At 51.6% G+C, this 14,291-nt stretch overlaps 1 protein-coding gene across 1 annotated transcript in view; it reads right to left on the reverse strand.

Annotated features, from left to right (window-relative positions):
- Positions 1–1,010: 1,010 nt before the first annotated feature.
- PDE6A (phosphodiesterase 6A) overlaps positions 1,011–14,291 on the reverse strand; it is a 63,330-nt gene continuing 50,049 nt past the window's right edge. The window contains exons 18-22 of the mRNA XM_058719867.1: positions 7,384–7,447; positions 7,022–7,096; positions 5,137–5,220; positions 3,466–3,613; positions 1,011–1,989 (exon numbers count right to left, since the gene is read on the reverse strand). Of these exons, the coding sequence (XP_058575850.1) occupies positions 1,910–1,989; positions 3,466–3,613; positions 5,137–5,220; positions 7,022–7,096; positions 7,384–7,447 (451 nt within the window). The 3' untranslated portion in view covers positions 1,011–1,909. The remainder of the gene's footprint in view (positions 1,990–3,465; positions 3,614–5,136; positions 5,221–7,021; positions 7,097–7,383; positions 7,448–14,291) is intronic.

Genomic DNA, 14,291 nt, shown 5'->3' on the forward strand with positions numbered 1-14,291 from the left:
GGTTTCCCTGAGTATGAGGCAAGATGAATTGCCTAGGTGAACTCAGGTCCCTTATGTTTTAAAGGAGCTGGTCAGAAGCAGGATGGTGCAGGGAAAATGGGTTACAAGCCAGGAGGGTGGTGACAGCTGTCTGGCTTTGGGTCTTAACCTCCATCTCGTACCAGCTGGTCGTCTTTGGGCAGGTTTCTTAACCTCTCTGAGTATCCTCATCCTGTAATCAGTGGGGCTAGCGGTCGTCTCTACCCTGTAGCGTTGGGAGGATGAAATTGGACCGTGAACAGTACCCAAGACATCACAGGAGGCACTTAATTCAACATAAGGTGCAGTCCTTATATGTGGTTTCCTTGGTGCTAACCAGAGCCCTATGAGAAGCGTGGCGAGGACTGTGACCCTCAGTTGGCAGACGGGGAGGGCTGAGGCTGGGAAGAACGGAGGGAACCTGCCCAAGGAATAAAGCCAGGACCGGCAGCAGCGTGTGTACTTCCAGGGTGACACCTCTCCTCTTTGCCCTGCCACTTAACCACTACATGTGGCCTGCCTAGGGACATGTCTCTTTAAAGACCTCTGCTCTGAGAGGGTCAACTTCCGGAAAGCAGAACATCTAGCTTGAGAGTTAAAAGATGAGGATTCAGGACCCACCTGTCTAGTGACATCTAAACTTGAAAAGTGTGAAACTTGTGGGGCACCTGGGTGGCTTAGTCAGTTAAGTGTCCCACTCTTGATTTCAGCTCGGGCCACGATCGCACGGTTCATGAGTTTGAGCCCCGCATCGGGCTCTGTGCTGACAGCGTGGAGCCTGCTTGGGATTCTCTCTCTCCCTCTCTCTCTCAGCCCCTATCCTGCTTGCACTCTCTCTCTCTCTCAAAATAAATAAACTTAAAAAAAAAAAACCTTAAACGTGTGAAACTTGTTTGGACAAACCACTAATAAAGACGTTTGTGCGACAGCAGGGGAGAGGCAATGAAGGATGGGTGTGGTCAGTTGGGTTCCCCAGAAAGCAGCCTCCGCAGTGGTCTTTGCAGGATGTTTATTAAGGGGTGCCCACGGGACCAACACCTGGGGCAGGGAAGGGAGTGGGGATGGGCAGAGGGAGAAGCCGAGCTGTGATGGAGCCCCGGCGACGGCCGTGGTGACCCCACCGAGAGTCCTGGAACTGGAATGGCCCTGTGGAGTTGTCCTGGGTTGGGCCAACACGGCCAGGCCTTAACACCTGGCATAGGTCTGTCATGGGCGTAGGCCATCCGGGGAAGGCCGTGACCTTGGGTCAAGGATCTCCCTGCAGCTGCGGGAATCTCCGAGGGACAGCTGTGGGGACCGCACGTCCTTTACTCTTCAGGAAAGGGTCTGCACAGCTCATCACAGCATCGACCACCCCTCGATATGAGGTGTTCATTTGCTGCATGTGATAATGATGGGGTTATATTAGAAAACGCCTGGATGTTTTTAAAGATGTGTAAGGGAGGAGCGAAATGATACGTCTGAAATGTGCTGGTAAATACTTCAGGTAAGGGGCCCCTGGCTGGCGCAGTCTGAAGAGCAGAAGACCCTTGATCTCGGGGTTGTGAGTTCGAGTCCCACATGGGGTGTAGAGATTACTTAAATGAATAAACTTAAAAACAAAATACCATCAAGCTGAAAAGAAAAACGACTTCAGCTAAGGGAAAAAATGCGAAAGAAATGGAAAAGGATGGGTGATTGGTTTTCACGCAAGACAAAAGTACTCAAAACTGAAAAAAAAAAAAAATGATGGAAAGAAAAACCACTAGATAGGATGTAAGCTAAATTCTCGTTCCGCTTTCAAGTCCTAGGACTCTTTTACTTCTCAAGAAGGTTTTTGGGTTTCCGCCGGCTTGGGGGAATCTCTTTCCACGAGGGTGGGACCATTCTGGTCAGCTGATGCCGGGCTGGGCTACTGGATGCAGCAGGACTTGGATGCTGGTGCGCCCCCTGCTGGACTGGGGTTGCCCCCGGGCTGATTTCCCGCCGCCGCTGCGGACAAGAAAGAGAATACACCGGGTGAGAGGAGGCGCGCGCTTCCCTTTCGCCCTGGTTTAGACCAAGAGCTGCAAACTCGGGGGCTTTTGGAGGCCAACAGGTAACCAACCACACATGCAGAAGGCGAGCCAAGTGTCAGGAGAATCCGAGGAACCAAGGCCGTTTCTCTACACTAAGAAAAAGGGAACCACTATGGTGATGATAAATGACCCACCAACACTCGGCACGCTGTCTGGGAGACAGCAGTGGGTGGTGTCGAGATGGTGGCAAACCAGAGCGATCCCCTATCCTGTCTAAAGGGGGCATTTGCCACTCAGCTCCAGCTAATCGTTGTCCTGTAGAAAAGCAGACTGGTGTGGCTAAATACTGATATATATATTTTTTTTTCTTAAAGAAATGTTGGAGATTTGGATGTTCAAAATCGGAAATATCCCAGTTTTAAAACGCGGACAGCAAATTCACGCGAACAGAATGCAGGCCAAACAAAAGACATCTGCAGGCTTCGAGTTTGCACAGAGCTGCCGCTAGCCCAAAACTTAATTTGCAAATGAGAAAAAGATGCCTCGTCCTCCGGACACTTTACTGCCATTTCTGGAAAATTGTAATAACCGTACAAATCTATGATGACTGTCACGTATAGGACACTGGGGCCGTGCAGACAGCACGGCTTGCAAAACGTAAATGGTAGCCCCACAGTTGCAGCCACCAGGTTGGAATCACCCCACGATGCCCCGAGCAGAACTGGAGCCGTGACAGTGTCCGCGTTACCAAGGTGGGCAGAGGGGCAGGTGTGCAGAGGAGGGAAGTCAGAGGGGGGCCAGGACTACATGTCATGTCCCACGAGGGAATTGGACCCACACAATCAGTAAAAGAAATGACTGGAGGGAGGGACAATGTGCTCTCAGTTGGGAAGGGCTGGAGCAAACATCCCACTTGATTCTGGAAGGCAGGGCTGCGGCCGCCAGGTGGAGGCTTCCACAAGGAGGATTGTGGTTCGAGGAAGAGCTTTCTAACACTGATACGGAATGAGGATGTTATGCATGGTGGTGAGCCTTCCATCACCGGGGGTGTGCAAGAAAGGGCTCGTGCTGGTATAGACACTACTCAAACATCAGACAGAAAGTCAGAAATAGGGCCCCTAAAATTCCTTCAAAGGTTTTCTCCCTTGCCCCTGGGTAGGGCTCTATGTCCACAGCCCTGGAATTGGAATCTGTCCTACACTGGTTGGGGGGCAGCCGGAAATCCTTGGTAGAAGGTTCAGTCTTGGGAACTAGGCTCTGCCGCTTACTAACTGTATGATTTGGCCATGGTACTTCATGTCAGCAAGCCTCAGCGCCCCAAAATGCAGAATGAGAGCGATCAGAGGAGGTGGGGACGCCTGGACGGGCCCACACGTATGGGGCCCTGCGACCAGGCTGTTGAGTGTTTAGTGGGTGGGGACAGGGCTCCTCGTCTCCCCTGTCCACAAACCTTGCGTGCCTGCCTGCTGCTTCTGCTTCTCCTCCTCCAACGCCTTCATCTTGGCATCGTACTCATCCGCGAGCGCCTTCCACTCCTTGCGGTTGTTGGTGATCCCATCCAGCATGGGAGTGATCTCCTCATGGAAACGGGAGAATTCCTGGAAAAGAGAGAGCCTCTGGCAGGGGGGGCGGGGGGGAGGGCATGGCCCAGGGTCCAGCCAAGGGGGAGGCATGGCTGAGAATGCCCAGCACGGGAATGAGCTGCCTGGGGCGGTGGGATGCTGACACTGGTTGGGGGAGGGCTGCAGTGCAAGGGCCCGTCCATCCCTCTCCTGCTTAAAACCCTCCTGTGGCAGTCCCCATGTCCTTCACCTGGCTTCTGGACCCCTCCAGATCTGCTGCCCTCTCCTCTTCACCATTTTGAACCCTCTGGGTAAGTAGAGTCCCCTGTTAGAAGCTCCAGAAGCCTCTCTTCCACATTTCATTTCATTGTAGTGACTCCCTTTGCCCGTCTCCCCCAGGGGCTGTGAACTTGGAGAGGGCAGGGACAGCAGCACCTTGTTCACTGGGGTGAAAAGACAGTGTCTGGGGGATAAAGACCCCAGAAAACATTTGCTGAATGAAATTGGGATTTGCAAAGGGGATTCTGAAAGTCTCTTAGCTCCAAGAATACAAATAATGCCTTGAGCACACAGTACATTGCAGTTTATGGAGTGCTTTATCTCCATTGATCCCCAGATACTCCTGGGAGGTGGGAAAACGGGATGCATCCCTCTGGGATTTTCAGGTGAGGAAATCAAAGTGCAGGTTGATGGAGTAGATTTGCTCAAGGTGAGAACAGCAAATCCAGGGTCCACCGTGGAGTTCCGGCCAGAGTCAGCTGTGCTCAGAGCTGCCGGGTTTGGATCCAGTTCTGCCACAAACTGTGTGACCGCGGGGCGGTGACCTACAGAGCTCTGCCTCAGCCATCCTCGCAGGGCTGTGATAGCACACGGAGGGCACTCAGCCTCGCCTACCCGGTTTAATAATATTGCTGATGATAGTGGGGAGCACGGCGACTCTACCTTGTTGCTCGGAGCACCCCAATTAGCCATGTTATGACAGAGTGGCCCCTGTCTGCTCTGAGAGCATGTGCCCTTCTCCCTAGTGCAGCAGAAAGAGCCCTAAACCAGGGTCAGGCATCCGGCTCTAGTCCCGGCTCGAGGCCGCCTCCAGTGATGCTGGCCCTGTCATTTCTCATCTCTGACCTCTGCCTCCTCATGTGTAACATGGCCGAAATAAAAATGACTAATGGGCGGTGGGTGGTGGCACAAATAACACAGAGTTGGGAGCAGTGGGTTTCCAGGAGGAGGACTTTACCCGTGAGCATCGGCTCAAAGAAATTCCAGATTGTCTTTTGACAATTGGGCTACTTTGACCTGTCACATTTCCACCAACCAGGGAAGTTAGGAGGGCGTGCATCCCATGGCCTCCCCCCTTTCCTGACTCTGGCCTGGGTACATTACCACTCAAGACCCCCGTTGGACCGTCCTGAGGACCAAATGCCATTGCAGATGAGAAGCTCTTTGTAAACTATCACCTGCTGGTCACCCACCTGCCAGGGTTTATTATTCCTGATGTTGTTGGGAATCCTGGGTTTATCAAGGACACCTTGCTGAGCCTGAGAAAGCAAAGGACCTACCTTGTAGACAAAGGTGCAGACAAAGTCAATGAAGCCGACCTGAAGCTTGGGGAGTTCATCCGCCTTGTTTCTGTCCATCATGGGCTGTCATGGAGGAGAAAGAGTTAACTGTACCCGGCTCCTCTTGGCATGATGCCAGGACCTACTCTACCTAAGAAGCATTCTCTTTTTTTTTTTTTTAATTTTTTAATCTTTATTTTTGAGAAAGAGACAGAGTGTGAGTGGGGGAGGAACAGAGAGAGGGAGACACAGAATCTGAAACAGGCTCCAGGCTCTGAGCTCCCAGCACAGAGCCTGATGCAGGGCTCGAACTCACAAACTGTGAGATCATGACCTGAGCTGAAGTCAGCTGCTTAACCAACTGAGCCACCCAGGCGCCCCTACCTATGAAGCATTCTTATTCACAACAAAACAAAGCAAAACAAAACAAAACACCCAACTAAACCTGAACTCATCAAGTTTCCAGATCTGACTAGCAGTTTGCAAGAAATATGGGGATAAAGGAACATATTAAATAACACCATGAGGGTGCAATCAACCAAATCCAGAATGTGGGCAACTACACAACAGAAGACCCACGGTCTTCAACAAATAAATACATGCCACGTATATATTTAAAAAAAAAAAAAAAGAGGAGAAAATTGCTATGTATTGAAAGAGATTCGAGAGACATAACAACCAGAGGGAATGTGGTCCCTTGACTGGATCCTGATTTGAACAAATCAACCTAATTACTTTTTTCACTCGATCAGGGAAAATAAACAGAGGTTGAGGATTGGATGACCTTAAAGAATTATTACTAATTTTGTGAGCGTAATAATGGTAGTGTCTGTGTGTGTGTGTGTGTGTGTGTGTATGTGCTTGCATACTGTGTGTGAGTTTCTTATCTCTCAGAGAGGCAAACTGAAGTATTTAGGGGAGAAGTGATAACATCTGGAATTTACTTTAAAATACTTCAGCCAAAAGATAAGAAAATGCCCGAGCTGGGGGCATAGATAAAACGAGAATGGCTGACTCTCACTAGCAGTTGAACCTGGCTGGTGGGGTCTCTAGGGTTCTTTCACTGGTCTCTCCACATGTGAAAACCTGGGAAAGAAAAAAGAGAGATCCAAACCGGTGGCCCCCTGCTACTCAGGTTGGGATGCTCCCTGCCTGCCCGCCCTGAGGCTTGCACAACCCTCACTGCCTGTACTCCCCCTCAGTCCCTGTCCAAGCCTCACGTGGGTGCCCCAGCGTGCCCTCTGCTCTGCCACAGGCTTCCCCCGCCCCCATCTCCATCAACGGCTCTGTCCCCAGAATGTCTCTCCCTCCTACCCCGCCTCTACTTCCTAGCCCCGCCCTCACTTGGCTAACCTCTCATGGGGGGGGGGGGGCGCCCATCTCAGGTGGGGAGCCCAGCGGCTGTCCCTGCCACGCCTGCTCTCAACGTGGATGGGTGCTCAGCTTGACCAGGTCCTCCCCTTGTACGCTCTGGACTGTTAGAACAGGGCCTGGGGAGGTGGTCCCCTGGACTGTGGGAAATGAAAGGAACTCTGTTTTGGGGTTCAGTTGTCAATCGCTACCTGGCTGAGTGAGCCAGTACATTAGAGCAGGGTTCTCAGACTTCAGGAGGGCTTGTCGGTTAGGAGGGCACACATCTGCTGAGCCCACATCCAGAGTTCCTGCTGCGGTAGGTCTAGGATGGGGGCCGGGAATTGGCATCTCTGACATGTTCCCTAGCAATGAGGTTGATGGTGGCCTGAGGACCATGCCTGGACGACCAGTGTATTAGGAAAAGATCATCTCTATGGTAAGATCACACATGTCTGTGTCAGGGGGCCCGTCTGTGTGTCAGGGTGAGATCACACACACCCCACATCAGGCTGACGCCCCATCCCCTACTCACGATGGGGTTCTGCTGCAGCACTGTGCGCTCCAGGTCACCTTGTTCCCAGAATTCGGCAGCAACCAGCAGAGCTACCTGCAACAGACAACCCCCCCCAAAAAGTCAAGCCGCAGCCCCCATCCTCCTGCCCCTGCTCCCACCCCTCCTGGGGGCCATTTCCAGCTCAGCAAACGCTTCAACCCCACCCCTGCCTCACCACCCCCTTTGTTGCCATCACTGGAGAGGGCACTAAAGTGGCTTCCATGTCCTGGCAGAGGAGGAGGAGACGAAGCAGGGCCGCCTCTGGAGCTGGAGTCCAAGCTGCACCGGCTGCTGTCGTGATGCTGGGACTCCCCTCCTCTCAGGTCAGGAGGGCTCCATACCTTACTCTGTACCTCCCAGGGCTTGGTGATGGCTGAGAGATCGCAGGCGGTCATCATCATGGCCCTGGACACAAGGACACCATCCATCAGCCCAGAGCTATTGAAGGCTGCAAGTGCGGGGCACCTGGGTGGCTCAGTCGGCTGGGCGTCCGACTTCGGCTCAGGTCATGATATCGCGGTCTGTGAGTTCGAGCCCCGCGTCGGGCTCTGTGCCGACAGCTGAGAGCCTGGAACCTGCTTCGGATTCTGTGTCTCCCTCTCTACCCCTTCCCCCTCACCCTGAGGCTGTGTCCCTCCATGTCTCTGAAAAATGAATAAACCTTAAAAAAAAAAATTAAAAAAAAAAAAAAGGCTGCAAGCACTGGTTAATTTTAACAGTCTCTCCTCCCTCTGTGTGGGAGAGTGCTCCCAGGGCTCACCAGGAGTGAGGGGCTCACTTCTGCGAGGCATCTGGAGGGCAGGCTTTGAAGTCAGACGGAGGTTAAAATCCTGCCTCTGTCAATTACCAAGAGTTTGGCATGGGGCAATTAAACCAACCTCTCTAAGCCTCAGTTTCCTTATCTGTAATAATAATGGTACATGAAACGGGGGCAAGGTTAAATGAGATCATGAGATCTCACCTGAGAACATGTGTGTAAATCTTGGCAGAGTGCCTGGACCTGGCATGTGCACGATAGATACTGGCGGTTATCGTGAACGTATATGGGGTTTTTATGACGTGACACAGACAGTTCTTGGCCTTTTAAAACATCCATTTCATTTAGATCTCAGGACCTCTTCGGAGTTCTTTCTCTCCTGTTTAGGAGAGACCGACGTTTCTCAACCTTTTTCTGGTCATTCTCCACCGTTCACATCAGAGAGCCTTTTCAGACATTTTTTCTGTATTCCCTCCAGCAGGAAATGTTAATACCACGGACACACTGTATATCTGTTTGGAGGGTCACAGATCACTGTAATATCTGAGGTTTTTTTGCCCTTCCACCAAGAACCACTTTTTGCCCTCGGTGGGGTGATGATCACCCCCATTAAAAACGCACGGCATGCCAAGTGCCACATCAGTCATTTCGAGGAAGCCTTGTCTTAAGAAGTAGAGGGAAGGATTAGAGAAGGAAAGGATTGAAAATTAAACTCTTTGGGACGCCTGGGTGACTCAGTCGGTTAAGCATCCGACTTCAGTTCAGGTCATGATCTTGCGGTTTGTGTGTTCGAGCCCCACGTCGGGCTCTGTGCTGACGGCTCAGAGCCTGGAGCCTGCTTCGGATTCTGCGTCTCCCCATCTGACTCTCTCTCAAAAATAAATAAACATTTAGAAAAAGAAGAAGAAAGATAAACTCCTAAAAGAGTTTCACAAGAATAGGAAGAAGGTTAAGACAGGTATTATAATCTAGGTAGGCACAATATAAGACAGACAAGGAGGGACACGGACAAAGCATTGGAAGATGGAGGGAATTTGCGAAAATGTTCCAGAGAATGGGGGCGGAGTGGCATGAACGTCCGGGATGGGCATCCAGGGCCATGTGGGGTGGACATTACATTCCAAGCTGGGAAGTGTAAGCGGTAGCCGATAAGCAATGGAGAGCTATTGAAGGCTGAGGGCCCAGCCGTGGCCTCTTCAGAGCCGTGCTGTAGGCAGGCAGGTTGGCAATACCTGGAGGGTGGAACAGAAAGGAGAGGGTGGGAAGGAAGGAGGGGGGATCTGCTGCAGTGATTCAGGCAGGTGGGCCTGGTCTGCAGCCGTGCCTGCTGGCTGGGAAAGCCACCTTGGCGGGGTCAGCCTGATCTGGTGAGACTCGGTGGGTAGGGGTGCGGGAGAGGGGAGAAGGCTGGCGCCCTTGCTATTTGGACGATTTTACAAGTAACCAGCTGTATCTGGCATATTTTACAGAAGCTGGTCTGGGAAGCCTTCAGAATTACTCAAGGAACAATCTGATGCTTGCCAGAGGAGGGGGGCTGACGGAATGGGCAAAAATGGGTGTAGGGGAGTGGGAGACACAGGCTTCCAGTTATGGAGTAAGCTCTGGGGATGAAGGGCAGCATAGGGAGTACGGTCAATGGTATTGTAACAGTGCTGTATGGTGACAGATGGCAGGGACTATACTTGCAGGGAGCAGGGCAGAGGCTATAGACTCGTCAAATTGCTATGTTGTACATCGGACACCAATGCAACAGCGCATGTCAGTTATACCTCAATAAAGAGCCGTTCATGAAATACTAACAGGTTTAATTACGTCTCATTAAGCAAACCCTCCAAAAGTCGTGGAACTCGTTAAGTAATTAAGCTTTCAGAAATGCATACATTCCTTTGAAACCCCTTTATACTTTGGAATAGCTTCAAAATATGCACCCTATGCTTAATATCAAGTGTTGTAGACGTGTTATCATCAAATAAGCCAAGCAAATGCACGTTCGGCCACGCATACGAGAGTCACTGGCTCCTTGTTACCCGTCAGAGGTTAGGTGTCCCGAGAGCACGGGATGTTTATTGTCCCTGGCTGGAGAGATCATGTGAATATCACTCCCACAGTTGGGGAAACATAACCTAAGTGTTTTACAGACAGAGATTGTGTGCCTGGGAATGGGGGAGCAGGGGCAGGGGCGGGGGGTGACTGAGGCCACCTGAGCGCCAGAGAAGCAAATCCAAAGCCTCGTGCCCTAAAGACAAGGCATTGTATTCACTTCAGCACCACCTCCTTAGGTGCTGTGGGGCCAAGGTGCCGTGCTAGGTTTTGGGCATCCAGAGAGGCTGGCAGAGAGCTCACAGTCACTCAGAGAAAAGATAGTAGGGGCGCCTGGGTGGCGCAGTCGGTTAAGCGTCCGACTTCAGCCAGGTCACGATCTCGTGGTCCGTGAGTTCGAGCCCCGTGTCAGGCTCTGGGCTGATGGCTCGGCTCGGAGCCTGGAGCCTGTTTCTGATTCTGTGACTCCCTCTCTCTCTGCCCCTCCCCCGTTCATGCTCTGTCTCTCTCTGTCCCAAAAATAAATAAAAAACGTTGAAAAAAAAAATTAAAAAAAAAAAAAAGATAGTAAAAAACTGTCATCACAATATGCTAAGTGAGGTGGCAGAAAGAAGTACAAGGTGGAAGAGGAAAAAAAAAAAATATCCAAAGGTGAGTGCAACTGGCTCAGCTCAGGGGGCATGCAAGATATTGGAGCGGGGCCCTGAGGAGTGCATAGGAGCTCTCTAAGAGAGGGAACAGTGAGCAGCGATGTGGTGGAGAGTATGCGAGATCGCCACAGGGCAGGGTGTCCTGCAGGAGGTAGTTCCCTGCTCCCCAAGGTAGGAAGCCTCCATCTATCCACCCTGTACTGGTATGCAGGGGCCAGGCGGGGGCTGGTTCACAGGGTCCCTGCTCTCAGAGACCTTACAGACAAGTTGGGGAGTCACACATTCGCCACACAAACGAATGTAAACGTGTAAACAAACAGGTGCTCTGAAAGAAAGGAATTCTATTCTAGGAGAATAGGTCTGAAAAGGCAGGGAGGGCTTCCTCAAGGAAGTGACCGGAGAGCCGATGTCTGTAGGCAGCGTAGCCGCGAATCTGGCAAAGAAGCAGGTGCGGAAACACATTCCAGGTGGAGAGAGCAGCCAGTGCAAAGGCCCTGGTGGAAGGAAGCCGGGCACATTCAAAGAGCTAGAAGGTGGGAGGAAAGAAGCAGCAGGAAAGAGGGTAAGATGAGGCCCAAGAGACAGCAAGGGTGGGACCGCAGATCCTGGGCCTTGGCAAGGGACCCTCTTCATGCCTACAGCAACAGGAAAAGCCGCTAAAGAGTTTGAACAGAAGGGTGAAGCAATCAGATTTGCATTTTACAGGGATCGCTGTGGCATTAGTGTGGAGGGGACGGGGACATGGCAGGGAGCCCAGCCAGGAAAGCCTACAGGACCAGGGCCAGAAACAGAGGTGGCAATAAAAGGGAAGTGTCCAGATAAGGCATTTAAGAAGTAAACTGGACAGGGTGTGGGGATAGATGAGACATGCAAAGTCCGGAAGAGGGAGGTGTCAGGATGGGGGAGAGCAAAAGACAGCGAGGCTACCATGCAGTGAAGAGAGCACGAGTAAGTCACGAAGGCTTTGTGTATGGAGACACGTGGACCTCAGCCTCTGGGTAAGCGAGAGGCCTCAGGAGGAGGGGGGCGTCGAGTTGGCGGGAGAGCGGTCTATAGAAAGCCACGCGGGCTGTGGAATCAGAGCAACTCGATCTCAGCTCTTCTCGACTTAATGTCTTTGAGCGTCTGTCTGTTCCCGTGTAAAAGGAGATAAATCGTATTAGATGGGACCATGAAATTCTGACTTTGTGGGTCAAACACGATCAAAAGGCAGCGATTTCACACGGTTCAAGGGCATATATTCACCCTGGGGGGACTGTGGCCATCACATAAGATGATTCTGTCAAGTGCACACATTGGCCTCATCTTCATTAGCATCAGCTTGATCACATTAACCGTTTTGTTTGGGGTTGCGCAGGTGTGTGGGGCGGGCTGATGGAAAGAAGCCGAGCTCCTGCTCACCGGGTCCATCCTCCAGGCAAAAATGTCCCTTCGGCTCCGCTGTGCGGCCCAGTGGCACTTGTCCCTGACCCTGGCTGCCCCTGCCCTGGAAAGCATCCCAGCCCACCCAGCCCAGGTGTTCAGACACTCCTGGAATTGCACCTGGCCTGGAGGGCGTGGCCTGCGGGGGAGTCCCTAAGGAAGCCTGGGAAAGCTGTGGGTGTGCAGGAGAGGGGGAGGTGGCAGGCTCCAGCCCTCGACCCTCCAGTAACGCTCGTGGGACGCGAGGTAAGTCACGCAGTCTCCCAGGTCCTCACTCTCTCATCTGTAAAACACTAGCCGGAGAGCCGGCTTGTAAATGATTTCCGTTTTGCAGACCACGTGGGCTCTATTTCAACTACTCAGCTCTGGCATAGTGATGCAAATGCAGCCATAGGTAAGTAAAGGCAGAGTGCCTAGGGCCCAGGATACTTTAGGGGCCCATGAAAATGTTTGAATTTTAATTCCTTTTACTTAAAAAAAATTTTTTTAATGTTTACTTATTTTTTGAGAGAGAGAGAGAGAGACCGACAGACAGACAGGAGCGGGGGAGGGGCAGAGAGAGGGAGACGCAGAATCTGAAACAGGCTTCAGGCTCTGAGCTGTCAGGACAGAGCCCGACACGGGGCCCGAACTCATGAACCAGGGGATCATGACCTGAGCCGAAGTAGGACCCCCCAACCGACTGAGCCACCCAGGTGCCCGGAGTTTTCATTTCTCTTAAAGCCAGAAGAAAAAAAAAAAAAATACAATAATGCTGAATATGTAAGAGTGATTCAACCTGCATTATGTGTCTTTATACCAACACAGTCCTAAAATATCATTTTTTTAAAACTTATTTAAAATTTTTTAAACGTTTATTTTTTGGGGGAGGGGGCAGAGAAAGGGAGACAGAATCTGAAGCAGGCTCCAGGCTCTGCGCTGTCAGCACAGAGCCCAACCTGGGGCTCAAACTCCTGGACCATGAGATCACGACCTGAGTTAAAGTTGGACACTTAACCGACGGAGCCACCCAGGCACCCCTTAAAAACTTATTTTAATGGTGGAAAAAGCCACGGAGGCAACAGTGCCTAGGACCCACCGAAGTCATTATGTGGCCCTCTGTGGAAAAAGCAAGTGTTATTTATGGTTTCTGAAATTTGAACTCCTTACACTTTTTATCTGTCAGGAAATAGTCTTCTTCTTTTGATTCGTTCCCCCCACATATTTAAACACGTACGAGGCCCTTTAGCTCGAGGGGAATGAAAACAGGCGGGCAGCTCTCACACCCCAGCACTAGAGAGGACCCCGAAGCCCTCCCAACTCACGGTTTGGTCAGGCTGCGAGGAGTGAAACCGGAAATTCGGGGGAGAGGGAAAGACTTTCATGAAGAACGGGCGGTCGTGCCCTCAGTCTGGAGTCACTTTAACACCTCGGCCCAAAGTAAACCTACCCAAGTAGGGTGGCCTCAGAACTAGCTGTGCAGCTGGAGGAAGTCAGTTGGTTTAGGATGTGTCAAGGGGTTAGGTGTGGACCTCAGACTAGAGGGGGCGGGAGCATAGGAGCCCTCCAAGGTAATCAAGGCACTTGGGGGTGGGGGGAGCATTGAGGTTTTTCCTCACCACAAACAATTCTGACACCAACTTCGTGTCCCACAGTTCAATCCTGACGTGAACTGTCAGACTCCACGTGGTTAAGGGCTCAGTCCCCACAAGACTGCCCTCACTTCAGAAGTCAGTCACAAGTATCACGTCCCCAAGTTACCTCGCACGCTTCTGTCCAATGAGGGTACAAAGCCGGGGGCTCCCACAAACACCGCCTTCAGATTCAAAAATTTGCTGGGACAGCTCACAAAACTCAGGGAAACTCATATTTACCAGTTCATGATGAGGATATACTTCCAGTATAGCCAATGGAAAAGAGGCCTGGGAGAAGGTATGGGGTGGGGGTGGGGCGCATTCAGAGTTTCCACACCCTCTTCAGACTTGTCACCCCCCCAGCACCTCCATGTGTTCAGCAACCCTGTAGCTCTTTACGTTCTTTTGTCCAGAGGTCTCTGCGGAGGTTTTTATTGTGTAAGCATTGGCCATCGGTGACTAACTCAATCTCCAGTCCCTCTGTTCTCCCCAGAGACTGGGGGTGGGGCTGAAAGTTCCAAGCTTCTATTCATGGCTTAGTCTTTCTGGTGATCAGCCCCCATCTTGAAGCTCTCCAGATCCCACCCAGAGTCACCTCATTAGAACAAAAGACGCTCCTATCACTCTTCCACTTGGAGAATTCCAAGGATTTTAGAGCTCTGTGCCGGGGAATTGGGTACAAAGACAAATACATACATCTTATCAAACCACAGTAAGCTCCCAACATCACTGCATGCTATGAGCAGAACAGCACAGCACTCCATGCC

The sequence above is a fragment of the Neofelis nebulosa genome, chromosome 1 (assembly GCF_028018385.1).
Source record: "Neofelis nebulosa isolate mNeoNeb1 chromosome 1, mNeoNeb1.pri, whole genome shotgun sequence".
Taxonomy (NCBI): Eukaryota; Metazoa; Chordata; class Mammalia; order Carnivora; family Felidae; genus Neofelis; species Neofelis nebulosa.